Source organism: Thamnophis elegans, chromosome 1 (assembly GCF_009769535.1).
Source record: "Thamnophis elegans isolate rThaEle1 chromosome 1, rThaEle1.pri, whole genome shotgun sequence".
Classification (NCBI taxonomy): Eukaryota; Metazoa; Chordata; class Lepidosauria; order Squamata; family Colubridae; genus Thamnophis; species Thamnophis elegans.
Genome location: NC_045541.1, coordinates 73,683,228 through 73,710,422, shown reverse-complemented (window position 1 = coordinate 73,710,422; position 27,195 = coordinate 73,683,228). Strand labels below are relative to the sequence as shown.

General features: G+C 40.4%; 1 protein-coding gene across 1 annotated transcript in view; it reads right to left on the bottom strand.

The window, feature by feature from the left end:
• The window catches only part of B4GALNT4 (beta-1,4-N-acetyl-galactosaminyltransferase 4), a 215,722-nt gene extending 209,219 nt beyond the window's left edge, over window positions 1-6,503 (bottom strand). The window contains exon 1 of the mRNA XM_032223663.1: window positions 6,353-6,503. Within this exon, the coding sequence (XP_032079554.1) occupies window positions 6,353-6,503 (151 nt within the window). The remainder of the gene's footprint in view (window positions 1-6,352) is intronic.
• Between the last annotated feature and the right edge of the window lie 20,692 nt (window positions 6,504-27,195).

The following is a 27,195-nucleotide window of genomic DNA, read 5'->3' as shown; positions in this document are numbered from 1 at the left end:
TTAATGGCTGGGTTTCACATTGTGCTAAGTCATAAGTCATGTTTAGAAACCTCATACTAAACCACAACTGAATAAGACACATCATGGCTTGGTCTGAGCCAATGCGTGGAGATATAAAAGCAGTATCTGAATTGCAATGTTTCAAAGGGGAATATGGATGGAAATGAAGGAACTTTAGTCACTAGCCTCCCAGCAGCCAAAGTGATACAGCCCAGGCAGGTCCTTCATTTTGGTGAGGATGATGTTTTAATAGCACTAGCTATTAAATATGAAGAATTATTTCCCAAAAATATTTGGAGAAGATGGGAAGATGCAGTACAAAACAAATATCATCTTTTATTGTTCCAAACCAATGTTTATCTTAAGTGCACATCTTCCTTGTGTTTTCAGTTTCATCTTGAAGCTCAACACAACTGTTTTCACACAACTCATGGAGTTCCCAGATATCTGTGGGAAATGGAAAAAGCACCAAATGGGGAAGGCTGCTTTAGACCCTGTTCTTAAATTACTCGTCCTAAGAGAAGAAAACAGATATATAAGGCAACAAGCTGTAATAAAATCTTCAAAATAGATCAAGCTGATATATTTACTCAAGTTGCATACTATTCTGAGCAGTCATTTACACTTGTTCCAAAAGCCACTAGTAAGAAGATACTTCATCCAGCAAAGTGGAAAAATGTGCCCTTGATGTTTTATAAAAAGGTTTTCTTTCTTTTATTTTCTACTCTCAACCACCTTACACCCTCCTATCTGTTTCTACATACTGAGCAGTAGAAGTAGTTTCATAATGTTGCTATATCCAGTTACCAGGTTTATCAAAGCAGAAAATATTTTTTTTTAAATCAATAGTTGAAACACTTGGGTATTAGGAAAATAAAATATCCAATTTTACCTTGCTTGTAAACCATCATCTTACTGAACCTCTGAACATGAGCATAAATACCACCAGAATATACAGTTTTAAAAATTGTGTGATTTTGATAAAAGTTTCATTGAAGAGTCTACATTCATGGTAGTTTTGTCAAAAGTCATTTTAACAGGTGTTTTTCTTTTTTTGTATGTCCCTTTTTGTATGCATGTATGGCAGATACTCCTATATATCTGAAGCATTTTAGTCTGCAATAATATGACTAAATTTTCTGTGTGGCTATAGCAGCCTAAGATTGCTTAGAAACAGACTATAAATGCAAATATTACATTTCATAGTATTGGCATGAATGTTATACTTTATTCAAGTTACTATACTGATGATGCAACAGAAGTCATTGTAACGATACTGCTGCTTAAGGTTTTTCATTTTAAAGTCCGTTTTAGAAGAATGCCTTCTCAAATTATTTACATACTAGAAAAGACATTGATAAATTATTGACCCAAGTAACAATTTCATCATACAAAACTGATTTGAAGAAGAAGGTCTTCAGGTACCATTTAAATGCCAAAACTAAAGCATCAGCTGATTGGAACAGATTTACAGCCTTTGCTAAGAAGTTCTAGTTCTTTAAAAGTTATCTAGCATATTGATCTGAAGAAGGCCCTTCAGCTAACCTTTAAATTCTTACTAATTTCAGTCCAGCAGTTTGAAGTCTACCACAAGCTTTGCACCGGGTTCTTCTGAACATCCCACCCAGAACTGCTTGTATCATATTATCCAAATCAGCTACATTCCCAACTCACAAAAACTATATTTTTACTTCAGCTGTTCATTCCCATTCTGGAACTGAATTCAGATACCTGTGAGTCAACAGCACCTTAATATCAAAATCCAATTCTTTAGCTGACCAAAAGTTTCATATAAATGAGAAATAGTGGGCCTGTGATTGAGAATGCAGCTCCCAGCATTCCTCATCAATGGTCAGTTGGTTCAGAATTCTAGTTCAAAAATATATCTAGATGGTCACAGGTTCCTACTCCTTAATTTTAAAAGTACTAGGAATAAGATAGACCCAAGCAGACCTCAAAAGACAAAGAAGAATGAATAGAACAAATGTCAATCATTATTACTTTCTTAAACTGATCAGTTAGGAAAGACTGAAACCAATAACTATTGGGCCTTCTAAATCTAAGCTGGGAGCAAAAGCTAATGCTGATTTTACACATCCAAACAGGTTGTGTCCACTCCAATAAAAGTCATTCTCCAGACTGGGCAAAGCTATTTGCATACCATGTCCAAGTGCAATCCAAGCCTCCACAAAGCTATCCAAGGCACAGTACCATTAAAAAAATAGCATAAATCAAGCAATTATAATAGTATTAATACTGGTGAACTCCAGAGTCATATACATTTGTTCTCTTATTTCCTGGATGTACTGAAGTAGTTCTTTGTGCACTAAAATTGAGACTCCATTTGAGAGGTATATTAGTTAAGGTAGTAAGCTAGAAACCAGGAGATAGGAGTTCTAGTCCCACCTTAGGCAGAAAGTCAATAGAGTGACCTTTGGTCAATCACTTCCTCTCAGCCCTAGGAAGGAGGCAATGGCAAACCACTTCTGAAAAATCTTGGTAAGAAAAGGGAAGCAGGGACTTGTTCAGGCAATCTCTGAGAATCAGACATGATTAAATGGAAGAAAAGAATTGTGCATTTTGATATGCGCATGTAAATGATTAAGATTTTCAAATAATTCCTAATGGTTAATCATTTTTTTAAAAACAATCCAGAATACACATATACTTCAGTAAGGTTTGACCAATAAACAATACAAAATTACTAAAAATTCCAGCAATCTTCCGCTCCATTTTTATATCAAAATAGGCTCGATGTTTAAACCTTTTACCATAAAACACAGGGTTTGTTTACAATGTAAAGAAAAACACTCCTGTGAAATAAACTTGTATCATCATTTCATCTGAAGATAGAGATTAAAGTTCAGTTCCCAATGTGTAACTTCAGATGTATTTGAATTATTGATTATTAACACCAAGCAGCTTTATGATAGCCATAGATTCTGTAAAAGTATTTAAAAAACCAGAAGTATCAGAATTTGACACATTATACACCAGGCAGACTAAAAGTGTTTAAGCCAAAAATAACAAAGCTATACTATGGCTTCCAACTATGTGCCTACAGAACACAGACCCATTAGAAGCCATTCAATCAAATTTCTTAACTGGATATATTTCAGATGCTACAATGGATCTCAAGTACAATTATTTAGGGAAACACTGGATTGGCATTAATAAAACTTGAGTACACATAGCACTTGCACATGTTAGCTCTGACTTAAATTAATTTTCAAATCAGTTTGACCCTGCAAGTCAAATTTCAATCTTCTTGGTGGAAATCACTTTGTTCCCCCTTAAGGTAGTAGGAATTCTTTCCTAATGCAGTGGTCTCTTTGGGTTTTGAACTAGCTAAATCATTCTTTGAGGAATAATCCAGAGATGCTGACCTGCAAAATTATTGCAGTCAAGCTCCATCTTACTTCATTCCAGTGACATACTTGAAGTGTTGATTCTATCCATTACTTGTTTAAGATTGCACCACAAAATACCACAAGAGCATTTACATTGCCCTTCTATCTGCTTTTCGGGAGGGCAGATTTTACAATGCTTCTAAAGAGCACGTTCTCCGCCCATGTGCTGAAAGGAAGAATAAAACCATCCAATATGTCTTGCTACACTGCCTCTTATATAGAGACAATTGAGCTGTGTATATTTTCACATTTACAGTATAACACAATACCTAGGCAGGACCAAAGATGACATTTCAACCTTCTATGGGATGGATCAGGATGCAAGAATGTCAGGTAGCAGAGCAGATGTAGCACATGGCTGTGATGGAAAGTGGAATGAGTCTGATTAAAGTCATGTTAAAATATTTAGTATACTGTTTAAGGCACATCATGCATTATTTTTTTGATGTGTCTACTTTACAATTATCTTACTTTTTAAAATTGTTCTGGTCTGTGGCCATAATAAACTAAATATGGTTTTTTGGATCATTGTGGTGTAAACCAAGTTACTTCAAACTATACTTCTATTTGATGAAGCAAAACTAAAATAAAAAAGCAATTGGTTGTTTTAAAAAATGCAGCTGAATAGAAGAACAAGAACTTATGCTGAAGTCCCAAATCTTCTTAAATCTATTTCTACCGTCTTCTATAGTAGTACAGATTACAGTCAGTTTTGTAACATCTAAGATTTAGATGTCAGAAGAAGGTCCACTAACACGTTCTTTTTTTCTGTTGCAAAAAGGACTCCAAACTAAATTCTAGCTAAGGTATATCTAATGCCCTGTGATTAAGAGAGAGAATGCAGAGCCTTGTAAATTACAGATACAGTAATTTCACACATCACAGTAAAACATGGCTTAATCATAATGTGCTGAATAAATCACAATTGGCTGCAATTGCATTATCTGACAACCACACATTATGGCTTAGCAAATGATCAAAGTCAGTCATTGTAGTTTAAGGCATCTTCCACAGATATTCACAAACTTTCCTTTTCATTTTAAAAATTAAATTGATTATAAGGCCATTCCACATAATTATTCTTCCTCTAGCCAATCAGCAGGCAGAAGTTTTGAAACATTTTTAAAAATTAAACATGTGAAGTAATCAGAAGGGTTTTCCCTAACCCACTTCATTATTTTTTGTCCTCTTGACATTTCTCCAATTTCTCCTTGACCATTAAGGAATGATATGGTTCAGCAAATAACCAGCCCAGGAGGACATGCCCCCATTTTACCTCCTTAATCTGTATGAGATCAAAGCCCTCCTTTGTTACCCCTGAAATTCAAATGGCATAAAGAAGACATTATGGCTATGGCTTCTCTTTTCTCAGCCCCGTGTGTGAGTTCAGCAACTGACTCAAATAGAAAAAGCTAGATTTTTTTTCCATGCGCTTAGGAATTCCTTTCCTCCCCAAGATATACAGTAGAGCTCTGTGTGCTGGATTCAGAAATCATTATTCAGTCCAGCTCTAAAGAAATATTGAGCTGCTGTTACAAACATTTCGCCACGAAGACTAAAGACCTGGAGGATTTTAGACAGCCTGTTGGAAATTGTAGCCAAGTGCCTGACCTCAGTTCTGGAACCAGTTAAGTGCACAGAAGCTCTTCTGTGGGCTCCTCCGAACTCAGTTGGGGAAATGAAACCTGCAAACCAAGCTACAGTCGTGTAGGAGAAAATCCAATTTGAATACTTTGGAGGATTCAGAATAACCTGCGTAGGGTTGAGCTGCAGAGTTTGCAAGAGTTTTCCTGTTATTAAAAAAGAGAGATTCCAACAACTGGGAGAATGTCCCCTTAGCAGACCAAGGTTGATAGAAATAAAAATCTGATAGATGCCCTTGAACTGAGATCAATTCAGATAATTGCAGGTCACTGCTATGAAATACCACCATTTATTGACATATATATACACACATATCTTCAGAAGTTTTTCAAAAAGGGCATCTTACAATCATGCAAGCATTAAAAAATAAAATACCTAGTGGTTTAATAGATCCCAGGCTTCCTCAACAAAACCAACTTACTTCATCATTTCTCAAATTATGTTTCCCACTATCAGTTTTGGTCTCTCACGTCAACCCGGGGGACCACATGGTTGTCTATGTGGTTTTCCTGGCAATATAAAAGTGGTTTTGCTAGTACCTTCTTCCTAGCATTAAGAGAGAATGACTGGCCCAAAGTGCCCCAGCTGGTATTATTGCTTCAGAGAGGACAATAATTCAATCTCACAGCTCCCAGTCCAGTGCCTTTAACTATTACACCAAACTGTCTTCTCAAATATGTCAGATGATTCTAAACAGGTGATTCACTGCCTTATCCTGCAAATGAGACTGTAGAAATAATAATGCAGCCTCAAAAATTAGATGCTCAGCATTGCTGGATAACAAGCAGGTGCAAAGCTTTTTTAGGATGCTTTAAATATCCCTTTCTAAGGTATTAAAGATACCAATTTATTGATGGATCAAAGGGAAAAGGGAAGATTAGAAAAATATGCAAAACACAAAGATGAGCCACCTCGAGAAAGTGGCTGATAATTCAGAATGCTTCTTTGCTACCCTTGAATCCATTTGCCACCCTAACATGACAGCACTCCCCTCCTTGCTTTGCAAATATCCCTGCCCTATTGCTTTTAGATGAGAGTTGGTGTTATTCCAGATTAATCACTCTAGACAGGATGAGCACGATTTTGTGCAACTCTTCTACAGATGGCTCAATATTTAAATTCAAAAGAGACGCGGAGAAGGGAAGCAAAAGAGAGCACGAGGATTGGAGAGTTGGGGAAGAAATTGCAAGCAAGCAAACAAACAAGGTGGGGTGCCGGTTCCCCGACAGCCTTGAAAAGAAAGCAAAGGCATCGAAATTGGGGTGGGGGAGAGAGAAGGGGACCGCCCACTTGCTTACCCCGGCCGTAGGCGAAGTGCAAGCGCAGCGCTTTGCCTTGGCGCACCAGGTTGATGTGCAGGTAGGTGAACCAGACGGCGAAGGTGAGCAGCACCAGCAGCAGCAGCAACTTGAATTGCTTCCGGATCTTCTTCACCGGGAACCACAGCATCCTCCAGGCAGCATGCCCGGGGGGGTCTATCTACCCCCGGGGGGTGAGCTGGGTCGCTCGAGCCGTCCTTCCCGCGGGAGGATGAATGGGAGAGGAAGGGCGGCGACAGACGCGAGGGGTCAGCCCCTAACCCGGCCTCCGCGTCGCCCCCTCGCAGCTCATCTTGCCCCGAAGGCAAGGACGACGCTTTCTCCCCGCCGGCCGCCGGCTGGGTTGTCGGGTTACCTGCAGCGGCGACGGGAACAGCAACTTTGATGTCTCCGGACTGGCGCGCAAACTTCGTTTCGGCGCTGTCCAGCCGAAAGGGCTGCCGATCGGAGGAGGAGGAAAAGAAGGAGGAGGAGGATGCTACCGAGAGCTGCCCCCAGAGGATGCGGGAATGGGTGGGGGATCTTAATGCTCTCCCCCCCGAAAAGCTCGGCCGCCTCCAACCAACTCCTGGCGGGAAGGGACAAAGGCATCCAGGCAGCAGGAGACTCCCTCCGACCGCGAGCGATCGAGCGGCGCGGGAATGTAGAGCTCGCTCCCTCGCCGACACCTCCGTTTACCTGAGGCTCCGTGCATGGAAAAGCAGCCCGGAATCCCCGCCCCACAGCCAAAAGGCGAATAGAATTCGTCCTCGGCAGGCAATGAATGGAGGGAGAGAAGCTGCCCAGAGAGTTTCTCCCCAGTCCCGGCTTTGGGCTCTTTCTCGAATTATTGCGGCTCCTCGGCCTTGCACTTTAGAGGATTTTCCTGACGGATGCAAAGCCGGAGCTGCCGCGTTTCCTACTGCCGCCTTGCGCGCGTGGCTCGTGGCGATGCCCTGGCGGCATCATCGCCTCTTCGCCGTCGCTGCTCTGGCTTTTGGCTCGAAGAGAGCAGCATCCGCACGCTGTGATGCAACCGAGCCTGAAACGGGGCAGCCAGATGGGCAGCCCTACGGGACCCAATGGCAACCCCGTTTTTTTCGATCCGCCCAATCCTCTCGCTCAGGAGGCGGGTCAAAGGCGAGGTTCGGCTGTGAGCGGCGTTCATCTCCACGCCAACGTGCAAACATCCACCTGGGGAGCGGATTCCGTGCCTGCCTAGGCAAAGGAGGGGAATGATATATTTGAGGGGGGGAGGGAGGGGGCTGCCATCATTCTCTTGCAAACCTCCCAGGCCTTCCGTCTCCATCCTGAAAGAGAAATCTGACTGCTCTAGCTTCAGAGAGAAAAATCTTCCCGTTTTCTATGTATTGTTCGTTTGAGATGCCACTTACAACCCTTCTAGAGCGTCCCCTTCGTGAGGGATGGTATCTTCCCAGCAGATGCAAGCTGGCACTTTAGGAGAAGGGAGCAAGATTTTTCCAAGATGGTAAAAGGCTGAGGATGCAGACGGCCTTCTTGGAGATGGCTGCAGGTGAAACTCTGTGGTTGGCTTCCCTTGTGGCAGAATGCCAGAAAGGGATATATCCCAACAGTAAAGAGTTCTGCTGTGGGGCTCAGCCATTGCTTCCCCTGGATATGGGCAAGTCAAACTCTCTGAAACCTGGAAGGTTTCAAGTATACCCATCGGAGCATCAATCAATGCTAGACTTGCTTCTGAAAATCCTTCTGAATCATCAAGGAAATTGCTTTGCTAGTGCTCTTCAGAAATTAATTTGCGATAATTGACTTCAATTATTGTTGGTTATTGCATGATGTAAAAAGTGGAATAGGCAAGAGTTGTTCTGAAAATGTCTAATTTAGATTGCCCTCCCCATTCTGATTTCATAAATGCCAAGTGCCAATCGGGGGCAGCTGAGAACGGTTGCAGCCAATGTGTTCTCAAGAGACTCCAGTAAATATTTTATGGTTTCTCCTCTGTCCTTGACATTGTCCTGCCTGTTTTGTAAGCAATCAACATCTGTAACATTTTGTAAGCAATCAGCATCTGTTGATTTGACAATGGAGTTTAGCAAAGAATACATTAGAAGAGAATAACAAAAAATGAAAGCGCAGGAGCTGTGACTACCTATGTTAAAGCAAGAAGGGTTTCTTTAAACATGTCAGTTGCAAAAGAAACTCAAAAGAGGCATTGGAGTTGCTTTTCATTCTAGATGGAGGAATCTTTGCAGATGGCCAACAGAACTCAATTCCTATTTTCATCCCCACAAAAATAATGGTTTGAGTATCTTAGACTAAGAATGAACACAACAGGTAAGAAAGAAAGTCAGAAATAATGTGGTAAACACTCTTCTAGCTAATTTGAATGGCCATGCTCCTATGTCCTGATGAAACAATAGAATATGGAAGGGACTGGTGGAAGAGCTCTAATGAGCTCTGTTCATTATCTTTGAGGTGATCTGGAAAATAAGGGAGATACCAGAGCTCCACAGAAGAACAAATTCGGCCTCCTTCTTCTAGAAATGAAGAAAGAGGATCCCAGTAATTACCTATTAGTGAGCTAACAATACCCGAGAAGGAGTTAAAGCAGATAATAGGGCAGACTATTTGTATGGAATTTGAAGACTTCCTATGTATCATGTAAGACAATTTCTTCTCTATCAAGGTAACTCATTATTGGCAGGGGAATATACTGTAGATGTAATCTACCTTGATCTCAGCAAAGTTTTTGACAAGGTTTCTTTGATGAACTATGAATTGTGATAGTGTGGTTTGTACTGGCACTACAATAAAATAGCTGGCTAACCATGTTCAGAAAAAGCACTGGTTAGCTTTACATCAAGATGGACAATCACCAGATTACAAAATTGGTGGATGCCTATCAGATACTTAGATGACAGGGGTGTTTGGCTAATACTTAGGAAGAGTGGAAATACTATAACATAATATAATTTGAACAGGTTGGAAGATTAGATTGAGAGAACAAAATTTCAGGGATAATTTTAAGATATTATATTCAGGCGGTGGGGTGTATGATATAGAGCACACACATATAGAGCTTCATGGCTTGGCAACAGTACATTAAAGAAGGAATTGGGTGATAAGCTGACCATGAAACAGCAGTTTGAGACCGTGGCATGACAAAACCGCGGTCCACTAAAGCGCGCCCGATTAAAGCGCATCGCTGACATCAGCAGCAGCGCGACGACAAGGACCGCGGAGAAAAAAGGGCGCTTTAAAAAGCGCTTTTAAAGCAAGCCGATTCACGTAAAGGTAAGGGTTAGGGTTAGGGTTAGGTTTAGGGTTACGTTAAGCGTTAGGGTTAGGTTTAGGGTTAGGTTAAGGGTTAGCGTTAGGTTTAGCGTTAGGTTAAGGGTTAGGTTTAGGGTTAGGTTAAGGGTTAGGGTTAGGTTTAGAGTTAGGTTTGGGGAGGTTAGGTTTAGTTTTACGCGTTAATTTTACCTTTACCGCTCACAGCATGCTTTTTTCGTCACACTGTGATGACGCCAGGTACGCGGTTTCGTCGAGCGCGCTTTAGACGACCGCGGTTTTGTGGTGGAACCCACCCTCCTCTGAACCTGATCTAAACTCTCCCTTCTCAAAAAGTGATGCTGGGATTGTCCACAAAGTCCAGATATGGTCTCAGTAATGCAGAAGAGAAAATAAGGACTATATAATTTTTGTACAGCATTTCTTCTGATGCTATTTATGACTGCAACAGGCCTTCTAAAAGCTGTCTCAAACGGTTCCACCACAAAACCGCAGTCATCTTTGTGGACAATCCCAGCATCACTTTTTGAGAAGGGAGAGTTTAGATCAGGTTCAGAGGAGGGTGACAGGCTTAATACAGGGACTTGAGAACACGTCCCTGAACACGGCTGAAGTGACTTAGGATCTTCAATCTGGAAAACATAAAACAAGGGGAATCATTATATTGGTGTTTAAGTACATTAAAAGGTACTATAGAGAAGAGGGTCAAGAATTATTTTCCATTGCCATAGAAACAAGGACCAGAAATAATGGGAATAAGTTGCACCTACCTACATTTCATTTAAAAATAAGGATCATCTTGATGACAAGATCTGAACATCAGGGAGATAGTTTGCCTATGGAGACTGTGGGTTCTCTAGTCCTGGATGTTTTTGTGAGCTGACCTTTGGGACTTTATCTTCAGACCTGGGAGAATAAGAGTGAGGTAATATGGACTGGGGTTGTTGATTTTGTTTTGGTGAAATGTATTTTCTTGGCAAGAGCTGTTGGCCATAAAACCTCTCCCTGGGTGAGAGCCAGAGAAGGATATTGGTAGGGGGGGGAGAGGGCACCTTGTTGATGTGGGGGGAGGAGTGGGCACCCCTGGCAGACTGATGAAAAGGGGTTGGTTTGAAGTATCTGGTGGGAGGTAGATACTGCTTGTGGAAGTTGCTGTAAGGAAAAGTTGGAAGCAGAAAGTACATGAGCAAAAACACCACCAGAACCAAGATGACCCCAAGGAAGATAGGTTTTTTTGCTTGGATATGGTGGGATGCTCAGACTGAGGAGAAAAACGGTATGAGTCATTTATGTCATGATCACAGATGAGAAGGTTGATTTGATGTGTATTATCAAAATCTGTCTGGACATGGAAGGAGGTGTTTTCTTGGAGGTGGGCTTACCTGGGTTTCTAGTGTGGTGTTAACCAAGAAGTCAGGACAGAATTGGGGAGGGGGAGTGGCTATGGTTATTCAAGATTCTCTGGGGCCATTCAAGGGCCTGGTCTGAAGATCAATGGATGTGAGACCCTGCTGCTAGGTTGAAGTCTAGGATTTAGCTGACACCGTTGCTATTATGCTCGTTTCTCTGCTGCATATCAACCTACCTACCTATCTTACCATCTTACCTATCTTACCATCTCTGCTGCATATCAACCTACCTACCTATCTTACCATCTTACCATTCTGTGTCCAGGCTGCTGCTAGTGTTCCCCAGGATGGTCCTGTGGGACTTCAGTTTGACTACTTTGGGGGCAGAGTCTGAGACAGCTTGAGAGTTCATCGTCAATATGGCAGCCATGAGCCTTTCATGGGTCATTGAGGGTCTGACACATGACAACAGTCACACACCTTATTTGGTTTACCTGTCACAGTAGTGGCAACATGGAATTGGGTGAGACTTCTGTTACACTCTTGACAAGGTTAGATCACTCTCTGGTAGTTCTAGAGTTCTCTGTGCTAGCCCCACAGCAGGAGGCTGGACTTATTAGATCAGTCCACCTCCAGCAAATGATGAACCCTACTAGGTTCCAGTGGGAGGTTGTGGTTGTTCCTGAAAGTGTGCTCATGACCCACCTGAAGGCCTGCTTGCTACTTGGAATGAGAGGGTTTTGTATCATGCAGTGTCCTCCTGTGGAACCTGAAACTCCTGGTTTACAGAGCAGCTGAGGGTGATGAAACAGATGAAAAGACTTCCAGATCAGGAGTCTCCAACCCATAAGCCATGACCTATTCAGAATTGGACTGTGTGAGTGGCTGGTCGGAACACAGGGGTAGGCGCAGCTCAACTTGCTTAAGTGGCAGGTGGGCACTCACATGCATGGACAGCAGAGATGGTATTCAGCAGGTTCTGACCAATTCTGGAGAACCGGTAGCGGAATTTTTGAGTTGTTCAGAGAACCGGTAAATGCCACCTTTGACTGGCCCCGCCCCCATCTATTCTCTGCCTCGAGTCCCAGCTGATCGGGAGGAAATAGGGATTTTGCAGTAACCTTCCCCTGCAGTGGGGAGGGAATGGAGATTTTACAGTATCCTTCCCCTGCCCTGCCTACCAAGCCACACCCAAAGAACCGGTAGTAAAAAAATTTGAAAAGATTTTCCCCTTCACTAAAATGGCGGGCATGGCCAGTGTGTGACACATCCAGCCTACAGGCCACTAGTTTGACAGCCTATGCTATTAGGTCTACCTCATGGCAGTGAGTGTGGTGAAACACCTGGACAGAAAAGACTCAGAGGTCACTGTGAGGAAGATGCTAAGCCTATGTCAGATAAAGTCTCAGGGATTCACTCCATGTTGGACTCCACCCTTGAAGCAAGTTCTGTGAAGGTGACTGAGGCTCATTCTGGCTCATTCAGCTTTGGTTATCTTGGAGGACTTTGATGCTATTAGTCCTTAACAAATGGGATGGGTTCTTGGGACTCAATCATCTGTATTTTAGATTCTTGTCCCACCTAATTGGTCAAGACATCCCAGCAGGTAAAATGTTTGTGTTGAATTTCTCTTGAAGTGAGGAGGCGGCTTTGTTGTTCCTTAAAGAGGAAATAAATAAATTCAAGTCCAAATATGCCCATACACAATTTTATTGTTGGCAGGGTTTTGATTTTTCATATGTTTGCAAATAGATCCAGTATTTCTTAGATCCTGTTTTATTCACTTCTGCTAGCAGCGCTCACAAATTAGAAGTTGTGCAGAATGAAAGCCTAGATTTAATTCCTATTTCCATTCCACCTATGCTCCTATTGAATCCACGAAACGTTAAAAGAACTAATGAACAGAAACAAACAGGAATAATCTTAGTTTCGTGTAAGGAAGCATAAAACTCAGCTACATACCTGAGATCTGAGGGGTCAAACTTAAAAATACATTAGATGTTTCAATCTTATGCATTTATCCCTTTCTTTTTGTCATTTGTCATTTATTTCTAAAAGTTTTCTGAATGAATGGTTTCATTCTTATTATTTTAATATTTTCTTCTGTAATCGCCTGCAGCTTTCCCCCCTTAGTTTTCCCTGAGTAAAACACCTTTACCCGCTTTCCTACTAAAGCTTGCAATCCTATACATTGATGGTTATCCTATTTAAATCAGTGAAGTGTATTTACAGGGCATACAAACTTTCTATCAAATGATTATTGGTTAGTATCATTAGAGGGAGAATTTGTTCTTGTTTCAACCAAATACTGCACGTAAATCAATTTAGATAAGCAATTTAGTAGTGGCAAGGACTACTATAAATTCTAACTTATCTCAAAATAATATATACTGTACATATCATTTCTTGAAATAATATACACATATTATTTGTATCTATGTATAATACATACACACATACAATTTCATTGATTTGGAGAAATAGTAGTGATCTGCCAAATCCTTCCTAATTTAGTTTAAACAAATCTGTAAATTTTCTAGTGAGAAGTAATGCAACTTCTCATTTTGTCTAAAATAAATGTTGTCAGCCAATAATGAGGCTTAGAAAAGAAGCATTACTGCATTCATAACCCTATAATAATCCCAACGCAAAAGTAAAGTCAAAAGCAATTAAAGTAAATACAAACGTATGCAATTATAAATATAAACATATATAAATGCATAGACGTAAAGCTTTTTACATAAACTCTACCATACATTTTTAAATTGGGGAACCAATGAAAAAAGGTGTATTATTAAATAATATTAAATCATTTCCTCAGAACTGTAACTAACACTGTACTCCCATTGTTGGAACCTCAATAATAGCAAGTTTCTGTTTTGTTCTTCTTTTTCTCTCTGTTTCTTTGATGTTAATGTTATTCTTAAAATTAACCAAGTACAAATCAGAAGTGCCAGCCTATAATTCCTGCAGGCTTACTAATGACAGTCTAAATAACAGCTTCAACAAAGGTGAGGTTGACACTAACACTTCGGTTCCTCTCCTTAGTGATATTTTTGTGAAATGGCAGCAGGGTGTGTTTTGATATTTATGGAACCAGCAAGTCAGACAATGGTTTAGGAAAAGCACCATGCCTTTTTAATATTAACTGAGTTGAAAGATAATGATATGTATAAAATCTATCAATGAAAAAGTCTACTAATTTTCACAGAGTACGTGTTATTTTTTCTTTCTGCCATCAAAGATTGTCTGTCAGATACTCCAAATCAACCTGGTTCACATGTTACAAATATATCCCAGAGATGTGGGACAAAATCATATCAGGAATTCTAGATTAGCCTTCCAGGGGAACATGAATATTATTTTCAGAGTTGTCTAAGTAACAGTAAATCTACAATTTCTTTACTTTGAATGATATTTATTATGTCAGATTTCAGCTTGTATATTCAGTCAGAAGAAGTTTGTTATTTATTAAATTTATATTCTGCTCATCTCACTGTTGAGCGACTCAACAGTTAACAGCCAAGTCAGTATTTTAACACAGGTTATTAAACAATTCATTATAATTCAGTGCCAACAAAATGCTAAATCATCATCATACTTAATGCTGATCCAAAAAAAAGTATGTATGAAGAAACCCTGATTCTCAAAGGCTTTGAGTCATTGTGATGCTAAGTCATACTAGCAGTCCATTTAAAGTGGCAGTACATTCATTTTGGCATTTTTTTTTTTTGTGACTAAAAAAAAACTAAGCAAGATTAAACCAGGTTAGCACTTGGATAGGAGAGCACCTGCAATAGAACCGCCAGCTAAAAGTGAGGGGGCCCTGATTTGCGGGGGGGGGGGGTAGAGTGTTAAAAGGCATTCCATTTTAGAGTCTATGGGGTGGGGGAAGCAGGAAGTGTTTGAGATGGAGCCCTTGGATCTATATCTGGCTGCATCTGTAGCTAGAGCAATAGCACTTAGATTTATATATCACTTCACGGTGCTTTACAGCCCCCTCTAAGTGGTTTACAGAGTCAGCATATTGCCCCCAATAATCTGTGTCTTCATTTTACCAACCTCAGAAAGATGGAAGGCTGAAGCCATTGCAAACTTCTTCCATATTGTAATGATCCAGACTAGATGGATGTATCCATAAATTCAAAAGGAATTTAGTTCAATCAAAGAAAGCCCTCCCTTTTTTAATACCAATCATAATAGTATACTTAAAAAAAAAAGTCTGTGGAAACAGTATTTTCTCATAGAAAAATTCTTATGAATTATTGCCATTTCATTATTGTACCAATATTTTTATCATACATTTTATGGACAAAACTCCAGTACAGATGCATTCCAAAAAAATTAAAGAGTAACGGTAAGTATTCTGTATGGGGAAGGTACAGATGAACATTTTACTATACAATTTTTCACTAGTAAGTTCAGGTATAGCCCAGCTTTTGCTTTTTATGGGTACACAAGGAACACTGAACTCTGATACCTTTGTAAAACTGAAGCCTAGAGCAGAATTTAAACCAACATCTTGGTAAACACAGAATCAGTAAATAGCAGGGATGAAATCTACTTACCTTTGCTTCCGGTTTGCAAATGTGAGCACCTCCACACATGCACAGAAACTTTTGTGCATGTGCAGAGCATCAAAAACAGATGTAATGACATCTGGGCGGATGGGTGAAGCTTGCTACCGAGTGTGCCTGTAAAGGTAAGTAGAACACCACGGGGGGGGGGGGGATCTGCTGTGCCACATGAAGGAAATCCTACTTTCTAGCTAATATAAATTGCACATCACAGCTGATCGTCAGAAATACCTTTTTGCCCAAACCGGTAGCATTTTTTTACTACCGGTTCAGGTGGACCAGTAGCATTTTTTTATTACTGGTTCAGGCAAACCAGTCCAAACTGATAGCATTTTAGCCCGGACAAAAGTAGGTCTCTACCAGCCTTAGTCTTCATTTCTTAGGCTTCAAATTATGTGTTGGGCTTCAAAATATGTGTTTCCACTGCAGCATTATTCACTTAAGATGCTGAATCACAAACCAGTCCATCATGATTTAGCCTGGCATGTCATGTGAATCCAACCAATCAAAAGTTATCTTACAATTCAGTAGCAGGTTTCATGCAGTATGCTAAGCAAAACTAAATGTTATTGGGCTGTGTGAGGCTCAACATAATGTAGGAACTCTTGGCTTAGGATGCTGCATGCCAGTTTGGTCTAGTGGTTAAGGCATCAGGTTAGAAGTCAGGAGTTCTAATCCTTTCTCAGGCAGGAAAGCCAGCTGGGTGACTTGGAGCCCAACTCACTTCGCCGGGTCGTTGAAGGGAAAATAGGAGCAGGAATGAGTATTAGGTATGTTTGATAAGGAAGGCAAGATAAAAATAAACTAAACCAGTACGTTAAGCCATAATATGGTTTGTTGTTTGGGCTTAGCATATTTCATGAATGGTGCAGTTGTTAGATTTAGTAATTATTGTGTGAATCCAGAAAATAGCATCAATTCAGTAAAATCAGTTAAATTAATCAAGGCTATCTTGTGGGGACATACTCAGTTCCTCCAAGTTCCTGTTGGTAAATATATACATTCTTTTTCTTTCAGCTCCCCATTGCTGCCTACTAAAATTTCATTTAACCAAGTGAAAATTGCCCCCCTCCAACCAGCAATCAATAGGTTGGCTAGATGCTGAGAACTGTTTTTGCTTTCTTTCATGTTGCTTTTCTCCGCTGTTGACATTTTCAGCGGCTTAATTGATCGAACAGCCATTTCTCCAGAGCCTATTCTGTTATATAAAAACTGCTTAGTCCTGGTGCCAATTCTTTCTCCTTTTTTGCCTGGCAGCAGAGGAGGAAAAGGGACAGGAGTTCCTGTGACCTTCTTATGATTTGATGTTGAACTGCTTGGAAACAGCATTATTATGCAACACGCCGATATGATGATGATGATGATGATGATGATGATGATGATGATGATGATGATGATGAAGAAGAAGAAGAAGAAGAAGAAGAAGACGACGACGACCATGGATGGTCTTAATTTTGGATGGCGTCAAATCTAACCTTTTTCTTAGCACTAGGTGGATTCTCCTTTATTTTAATATTTCTAATCTGTTTTAAAAGGTTTTCCATTCAAGTCTCTCATCTCATCTGAATACTTGGTGAATCACTAAAGGAGTTGCATGCTATACTGTGATTAACACCTTGCAGTAGAAACAATGGCTATGTAAATCCACTCTGCCTTTCACAGTTTGCAAGGGACTTGATAACCCACCTATGACTCCTTTCATGCCCTTTTACAGAGCCTGAAGTTGCCTGCCTTTCTCAGCCCTTAGGGCTTTTCCAGACAGCTGGAGTTAAAATGTTGTTTTCCAGCCCCAGCAGAAAAGTCTTCCCACATAAATTTATTGGTCCCTATTGCAGATCCCCATTCTCTCACCGTAACAGCTGGCACAGAGGGCAATGCTCATTTATTTATTGATTGCAGCAAATACACGAAGGAAAGAACTTGGTAGAGATCCCTGGCTGGTTTCCCTTCCCACCAGGTGCCCTTATTAGTGGGAAAAACAAGCACCACTCACTTTCCTTAATATGGGGCAGGAGTGGATGAGTTTAGACAGATGCTTAGAATGCTGCATCGGCCAAAGAGGGTTTGGGCAGGTGAGAGGACCTTTTCCTATTATCCTGGCAACACTTTGTGCCTGTCACATATCAGTTGGATTGTTACTGGCCACAAGTTTGCAGTACCAGGATGGCCTAGAGGTGGAGCTCTTGCCTCACAATCAGGAGACTGTGAGTTTGATCCTAGGTAGAGGCAGATATTTCTCTCTCTGGGCACAATGAGAATATATCTGCTGAACAAAATTCTGCATTGGTGACAGGAAGGGCATCCGGTCAGTAAACACTCTGCTAGCTCCATTCAGTTGCCCAGACTCCAGCCCACAAGAGATTATGGGGTTAATGCCGGGATTATGAGGTTGATGATGATGACAAATTTACAAAACCAGAGCCATGTCTCAAGGGTCCAAGCTCCAGACTGACCCAATAGGAAAAGGCCACACAGTGAGGAAACAGACTGTGTTTATTCAGCTGGACTCTGCCACACAATGAGTTAAACAGCAAAACAGTTGGTAAACCAGTCTCTTAGCCATACCTCCTCCCTGGTGGCTACCATGCGCCAAAGCTTCAGCCCAGCTGATTGTCGAGCCAGGACAGTTGTTCCCCATGCTGCCATGCCTCTCTGCCTCGCAGATGATCCCGCTGTCATCTTGAGCCAATCGAACCCATCTGACAGATTACAGATCAGAGACAGGCTGTCAGCAGGTGATTGCATTCCAGGTTTGGCTTTGTGGTCAGCAGCCTGTGGAAATTAGCCAAACAACAGCCATGAAGAGTATGCAGCTGATTAGCAATGCACAATACCAGGAGTCATTTCTGCAAATTGAAATGAAGTGGGCAAAATGGAGCTAACCCCTCACCATAAATAGCTATGGTTCATTTTGCAAACAACAATGAGAGTTGCAGCTCCATGATGCTGGCTGTGTGAGCATTGAGGAGTCAGGGTAAGGATGAGTCATCAGAAAAAACCTCTGCCATAAAAAACCCATTCATTGGCAAATCCTTTTGTTAAGTGAAACATTTGTTAAGTGAGTTGTGCCCCATTTTATAACCTTTCTTGCCACATTTGTTAAGTGACTCACTGCAGTTAAGTTATCAATATGTTCAACAGTGATTAAGTGACTGCTTGTCAAAAGGACACAAAAAGAAATCACATGACTCTCGGGGCACTACAACGGTCATAAATATGAGTCAGTTGCCAAGTGTCTGGATTTTGATCCCATGACCATGGGGATGCAACAGTCATAAATGTGAAAAATGGTCATAAGGTACTTTCCCCAGTTCCATTGTAACTTTGAATAGTCATTAAACTGTTGCAAGCCGAGGACGACTTGTACAGAACTTATACAGAACACATTAATTCACAACACCAGGGACTGAAGCATACAAAAATATCTGAGCATATATAGATACAGTTCTACATCAATCTATTCTGCACACAATGGAATCTAAGTGATCTTTTTAAAAAGTAGTTAGATTACCAAACAAATAAGATGCACCCTCATACTACTGGGATTTAACTGCTGACTCTATACTGCATTATAGCCATCCTGCAGACAGAATCTGTCTAATAATAATAATTGTCACCCTTTAGTTGTGCAAGGCCCTACTCTCTTCCAGATCCTCAACTGTGCAACTTTTGTTTGCTGAGAACGTACAGTTCTCACAGGTACCGTATGGGATGATATTGATAGATGCAATATGATGATGATCACAGGTAGGACAATCCTCTTAGCTTTGCCTACCCCATTAGATGATAAATGAACCTTTCCCTTCCATGCCACTTTATTATTCTTGGATTGAAATTTTATATACAAGTCTTTTCCACTCTAATGTCTGAATTAGACGTATTCGGTCAGAAAATCATACGGTTTACTACTCAGGACACAAAAACAAGGAATGGTGTGGCTTTTACAATCAGAAAATAAATAGCAAATATTATATTTGCGTACCAGGTACTCAATAACCAAATAATATTAATTAAATTTGTGGCAAATTGTATCTTTTAATATGATGACTATCCAAATTTATGCTCCAGTCACCCATTTAAAAAGGGGGAATTGACGAGTACTGTGGTCAAATTCAATCTGAAATTGACAACTTATTCAAGCAAGGCGTTCTGCTTGTGTTTGGGAATGGAATGATAAAATTGGAAATAGCAAGGAAAATATAGTTGGACTGTACACCTTGGAAACAAGTGAAGTGAGAGAATGATTTATCAGTTTCTGCCATTCCAATTACTTTTTCATTACTAACAGTCTTCAAACAACCAAAACAATGCACATCATCAGATAAAGTGCACAGAAATGAAATTGACTAATAATATTGGCACAAGAAGGAGAAAGAGCTTAGTTATAACATCAAAGATCTGACTGGAGGCTGACTTTATAACATATTACAAACTGCTCAGGTGCTATTTCAAGTGAAGCTAAAGTGGATAAGAAAGCCAATCAGTTTCTACAACATAATCTTGAACATACACCCACATTGTCAAGGAGAACATCAAGAATCACTTTGAAGTTCTGAATCTCGTTGATGGAAACCCAGAGGAACTGTGGAATGAAGTCAAAAAAAGTTGTTAAGAATTAATGTGAAAATAAATTTCCAAAGACTAAAAAAAACAGAAGAAAGCAAACTGGATCTGAACAGACAGTGGATAATTGCCAAGAAGCGTACAGAAGCCAAAGCCAAGAAAAGCAAAGATCTCAGGAATAAATTTAACAAAGCATTTCATGAAGTCATGAAGATATACACCGTCTAAAGCAGTGGGGCATTTTTGTGCCTTGATTAATGGGGTATAAGGATGAGCCTTTAGAGGAGAGAATGGTTTCTCAGTTGGTTGTTCCATTATCATTATTTATTTATTTATTTATTTATTTATTTATTTATTTGTTAGATTTGTATGCAACCCATCTCACTGAACAAAGCAACTCTGGGCAGCGTACAAAATAATGAAGTCATAAATATAAAAGCATTAAAAATGTGTTCTGTTTCAACTGGACTAAAATTAATGCTATGGAATCTTAGACATCATTTGTGCAGTCATACAAGCAATGGGAAAACTTTGGCTAGACAGTAAATTGTCCCTTTTACTACTGCCTGTCATATGGTGAGGGTGACTGAGCAGTAGAAGTTAGTCTGCACCAAACTTGAGCAACTAAAAACCAATGGCAAAAGCGTCTATGGAGATTCTCAGTCACCCAGGTCATGGTTATCCAAAAGGTGATTTTTTAAGATGCAACTTTCTGTTTTTTCTTTGAAGACATTTCTCTTCTCATCCAAGAAGCTTCTTCAGCTCTCAAGAGAATGATGAGCTGAAATGATGAGAAGCAAAATGTCTTCAAGAAAAACAGAAAGTCAGTTGCCTCTTGGAAAAGCACCATTGGGGCAATGGCAGAAGCAATTGCAGAGAAAAATATCTAAAGTTGTTCCACAGTAAATACAGAAAAGAACCTAAACAGTCTTTATATTCAGTTATTCTAGATATACATTGACACTTCAAATATTGATTTCTAGGAGAGAGTTCAGAAACTGACAAGAAGCAGTCTAAGAGGATTTTCCTTCTATCATTACATTTTGGATTTCTTCTGCCTGAATTGTATTGGCATATACTCATTTGCCCCTTAATATTAAAGAATTAATGCCCTTGCTGTAAGATCCAATTGCTGACATAGCCACAACTTTCTGGAGATGGTTTCACCCATAATGTAACAAAAAATATGAGTTTTCCACTTGGAAGAAAGCTGTAGTAGATGTGATGTGCAAGAGTCTGATTCAGTTTTTCTTACCAAATTTATCCCTTTCAGTGGAATAATTGAATTGCCAGATCACTTAGTTGAGGTGAATTATATCAGGTGACTTTGAACAGATCTGAAAATTTCATAGACTTTTGTATGTATCTATATGGTATTTTATCAAATGGAAAATTTAAATCAAATCAGATCAATTGGACATGACTCTTTTAAACAAACCTGGTGTTTTGGTATGCTACCTACAGGGGTGGGTTTCAGGCGGTTCGCAGCGGTCCCCGCGAACCGGTTGGTCAGAGAACCCAGAAGTAAGTAACTTCCGGGAACGCCAAAGAATCCACCCGCCCGCCCACGTTTCTTACCCAGTTTTGACAAGTTCTGCGCTTCCACGCATGCGCAGAACGCATACAGTGCCTGCACGATCCTCCAGGAGCAGCTGGAGCATTGCACAGGTGCTAGTAAGCATGCATGCACTGCGCGCATGCACGAGGACGCCGCCGGCCCCGTTCCAACCGAACCGGTTGGAACGGGGCGAGAAACCCACCCCTGGCTACCTAGTAAGTGGAGCTTATTCTGAGGAGGAGGAGGGGGAAGGAGAGGGAGGGGAGGAGGAGGAAGAAAGGAGAAGGAGAAGAAGAAAGAAAAAGAAGAAGAAGAAGAAGAAGAAGAAGAAGAAGAAGAAGAAGAAGAAGAAGAAGAAGAAGAAGAAATAGTTGTTGTTTTCCAAACATTAAAATCACAATTACACTTTTACAGTTTTTTGTTATCAGTATTTTTTTTTCTGATTTCGGCTTTTTCATTTTCCATTATATTATTTTATACATATTCTTCTTTGTTTACTTTCTCATTTTTACAACGGGGAAAGACCCGAATACAACAAGACGAGCAGATATATATTGTTGTTTTGTGTTGTAACGGCCTGGATGGTGGGTGGGGCTCATTTGTTGACTAGGGCTGGTTTCCAGATGTCTGGTAGGTGGGAGGTATTGTCACGTTTATTCATGTTGTGGGGGTGTTTCTCTATTTCGATAGCTTCCATAATTATTCTTCTGTAGAAGTGTTCAGTTTTGCAGATTAACCTGGTTCCTTCAAAATTAATTTCATGTCCTGTAGCTTTAAGGTGCTGGAAAAGGGAGGAAGTTTTTTTCTTTTTTTCTTACTGTGTTCTTGTCTTCTGCGATGCGTGCAACCCAAACTCTGGCTTAGATATGTTGATGACACTTTCGTGATTTGGCTGCACCGAAAAGAAAAACTGGACAATTTCCTCACACATCTCAACAGCCTACACCCCAAAATACAACTCACTATAGAAATAGAAGCAAACAACCAACTTCCCTTTCTGGACGTCCTTATCTACAAAAATCCCAATGGCTTCCTAGGACACACCATCTCTAGAACCAAACGTCTAACTGACAAAGACCACCTGAAAACTGAATTGCACACTCTCACAAACGTATTAATCTCCAATGGATTCCAAAGAAAAACAATTACCAACTTAATCCAAAGGGAGACTCCCCCAAAAACCAAGACACAGAACAGGACAATGGCATCTCCCTCCTCCATTACATTAAAGGCACCACAGATAAAATCAGCAAAATTCTCCACATACACAATATCAAGATAGCCTTCAACACTGACCAAAAAATAGCCAACATCTTAAGAAACCCCAAAGACAAAATCCAGCTAGAAAACCAAGGAGTCTACAAAATACCATGCAAAATCTGCCCTGCAACATACATTGGACAAACAAACAGGAGAATAAAAGCACGCATCGCAGAACACAAAAATGCAGTAAGAAAAAAAGAAAAAACTTCCTCCCTTTTCCAGCACCTTAAAGCTACAGGACATGAAATTAATTTTGAAGGAACCAGGTTAATCTGCAAAACTGAACACTTCAACAAGAAAATAATTATAGATCTGCGACTAAAAAACTGTTTGATTATTTTCATCTAATTTCCATGTATTTTGGTGTGCTGAAAACAAATAAAATATTGAAAAAACTCCTAGACATCATGATTTGCCACAACATGCAAAATTGTCTTCAAATTTATCAATTTTTTTAAAGTTTTGGATTTTTTTATATGATGGGTTTTTAACCAGATTTAAAGTCCAAATTACTATTAATTAATTCACATAAGTGCATTTAAGATATAAAATGCCAAAAGAACCTTAAAGGGTTTTTCCGAGTTATGTAAAAAAAATATAGCACTGTAAATCTGATGGTCAGCAATATATACATAAGCTAAGCAAGTTTTAAGTCTGTGCTTCTAATGGTAGAAGGGGTTAATCTTTCTTGAAGAATCCAATGGGAGGGAGACACAGGGCAGATAACAGCATCTCTGCTCAGTGCAGGGCGCATGGCCAGCACTGTGACATCTCATGTACAAACACAGAGCTGCTCTCTCCTGCATGCCACACTTGTGCACGAATCATCATCAGGTTCTTGGTTCTAGGCTGTTCACACTTTTTCATCGCAATTCATGTTAGCTCTTCATTCTTCAACCTTTATGTTACGGCTCCGTGAAAGCCAGACAGTTTCTGCTTCATCTGTGGTGAACATACATACAGTGTTGAAGCAACAGCAGAATATTACAGACTTTGTGAAAAAAGTATACTTTGCATACTTTGGACTAAAAATTGGAGATCAAGATAAAGTTTGTGCGCCTCATAAAATGTGCAAACAGTGTGTGAGGACCTCCAAAACTGGTTCAAGGGTAAGAAAAAATCTTTCCGTTATGGGATTCCTATGGTATGGCGAGAGCAAAAGAACCATAGTGATGACTGTTACTTTTGTTCATGTGATGTGAAAGGGTTTAATTCCAAATGGAAGCATTCCATTTCATACCCCAATCTTCACTCAGCAATTCATCCCATCCCCCGTGGCACAGATATACCAGTACCCAGGCCCCCTGCTACCTTGGAAGAGATACCTAGCTCCTATGAAGGTAAAGTCATACCTGAACCAGATGACGAATCAAGTTCTGACTTTGAAGATGAAACAAGACCAAAATTATTTTCTCAGGAGGAGATGAATGATTTGGTAAGAGACTTGAATCTTCCCAAAGATGCCGCTGAGTTACTTGGATCAAAGCTGAAAAGCAGGAAATTATTGTTGCCAGGAGTGTCATCTTCATGGTTCAGACATTATGAAAAGGAGTTTGTTCCTTACTTCGCCCAGAAAGACAAGTTGGTTTATTGCATCGATGTTGAAGGTCTGATGGGTCAATTTAAAATCCAATATGATTCAGAGCAACAGTGTCTTTTTATAGATTCTTCAAAAAGAAGTCTCAAAGCAGTTTTACTCCACAATGGTTTTTATGCTTCCATACCTGCAGATCATTCTATACACTTGAAGGAAACCTACGAGAACCTGGAATTGGTTCTTCGTAAATTTAAATATGAAGACCTTGGTTGGCAAGTGTGTGGGGACTAGAAGGTCTTGTGCATGCTGCTCGGGCAACAAGCTGGGTATACCAAATACCCTTGTTTTCTGTGTCTATGGGACAGTCGAGACCGACAAAATCACTGGACCAAGAAGAGTTGGCAGCCAAGGGTGCTAACAGTCGATGAAAAAATGTCCTCCGAGAAACTTTGGTAGCTTCCCATAAAGTTCTTCTACCACCTCTCCACGTAAAATTGGGATTGATGAAGCAATTCACAAAATCACTTCCAAGAGATGGAGAATACTTCAAATACTTGGTCACCAAGTTTCCATGCCTGTCAGAGGCAAAATTGAAGGAAGGTGTGTTCATTGGACCAGACATTAGAAGGCTTATAGTTGATCAAGAGTTTGTCAATACCATGACAAACATAAGGAGCCGAGGTGGCGCAATGGTTAAATGCAGCACTGCAGGCCACTTCAGCTGACTGCTATCTGCAGTTCGGCGGTTCAAATCTCACCGTCTCAGGGTTGACTCAGCCTTCCATCCTTCCGAGGTGGGTGAAATGAGGACCCAGATTGTTGGGGGCGATATGCTGACTCTATAAACCGCTTAGAGAGGGCTGAAAGCCCTATGAAGCGGTATATAAGTCTAACTGCTATTGCTATTGCTATTGCTATGATGGATACTCAAAAAGAAGGGTGGGTTGAATTTAAAGAAGTTGTACAGAAATTTTTAGGCAATAACAAAGATCCTCACTACAAAAAGATTGTCGGAAGAATACTGAAAGCATTTCAAGCATTAGGTTGCCTGATGAGTTTGAAAGTGCACTTCCTCCAGTCCCACCTTGACTACTTTCCTGAAAATATGGGAGCTGTGAGTGAGGAACAAGGTGAACAATTCCACCAAGACATTAAAGAGATGGAAAGGAGATACCAGAGAAAATGGAGCATTACAATGATGGCAAACTACTGTTGGATGCTTCAGAGAGACATTCCAGATGCTGCTCACAAATGTAAATGCACCAAGAGGAGCCTCACAAGGAAGAAGAATTGAGTTTAGTGTCTGTAGGTGAGCTCATTTCAGTTCAAAAAATGATTTTTATGAAAATATTGTAATAAAACTTTAATTTTATAAGTATTTCCATTTATTTTGAGGTATTGCTTTATTTAACATAGTTACCTAAATTGTCAGGAAATGTGATGTCCTATGACAAAATGGAGGTCATTTTTGGATTCAGCATACCAAAAAACATAAAGATTACATGGAATAACCAAAACAGCTCTCGAAAAATTTTTTTTTGCAGACCTGTGTTATGGAAGCTATCGAAATAGAGAAATAACCCCACAACATGAATAAATATGATGATACCTCCCGCCTACCAGACATCTGGAAATCAGCCCTAGTCAATAAACAAGCCCCACCCACCACCCAGACCATTACAACACAAAACAAAAACAGATACACAGCCAGCACCAATCAGCACCAATCTACCAATCATGATACAGCCACACATCCAATCAATCCACTTACTGAAACAATGCCAGCACTCCACACACACCCACACCAAGATTTATAGAAAAACGGCAGCTCCGATCACACTTTAAGCCGAAAACACCAGCCTGAGGATGGCGAGTGAGACCTCGCCGAAATGTTGCCAAAACAATCTCAATCTTACATGGGAAAAGACTCAAATACAACAAGACCAGCATACCTACACCCATGAAAATCTACAAAAACAAATATCTTACCTCTACAGGGAGGAAATCTTCCTGCTCACCAGATCCTACGAGAAACTTGAAGTCCAAAGACCCGCCATCTTATGTAACCTCACATTCCTACGCAACTGCCAAGACAAAAACCTGATCCCCACATGCTTCCAACTAAAATTCCATTCTAAAACCTCAGCTACTGAAAGGATCCTGAAAAGAACTGAATTAGCCCTAATCAGAAACAAACTCCACAGGAAAAGATTCCTACTAGACCAAACCAACCGGGACCTACTCACTCTTCACCTCAAACTCAGCAACAAAATCCACCCAACACTCTGGGACAAATCCAAACAACTAGCCCGCTGGAGAGCCGAAACAGAAACCTCTTACAAGACAGACAAACACACCAACAAACTCCACAGACTAGAAAACAACAGAAGCCCAATCCCCCTCCACAGCAACTCATGAAACAAACAGTACACAACATATCAGACAGAACCCTCACCACAGCTGAAACCAACGTCCTTTCCATAGGATTCAACTTTGCAGTCACCCCTAAATGCATCCCCACTGAAGACATCATATGCGGAGTTGAAGCTATACTCACCAAAATCAACCCAGATGAAGCCAATAAAATCAGACTTGCAGTCACCAACGTCCTTTGCTCCATTAATCCACCCAGAAGAAACTTATAGCAAGAAGAAGATAAAGCACTCAACAACCTGAGGAAAGACAACAACATAATCATTCTCCCAGCAGACAAAGGTAACGCCACA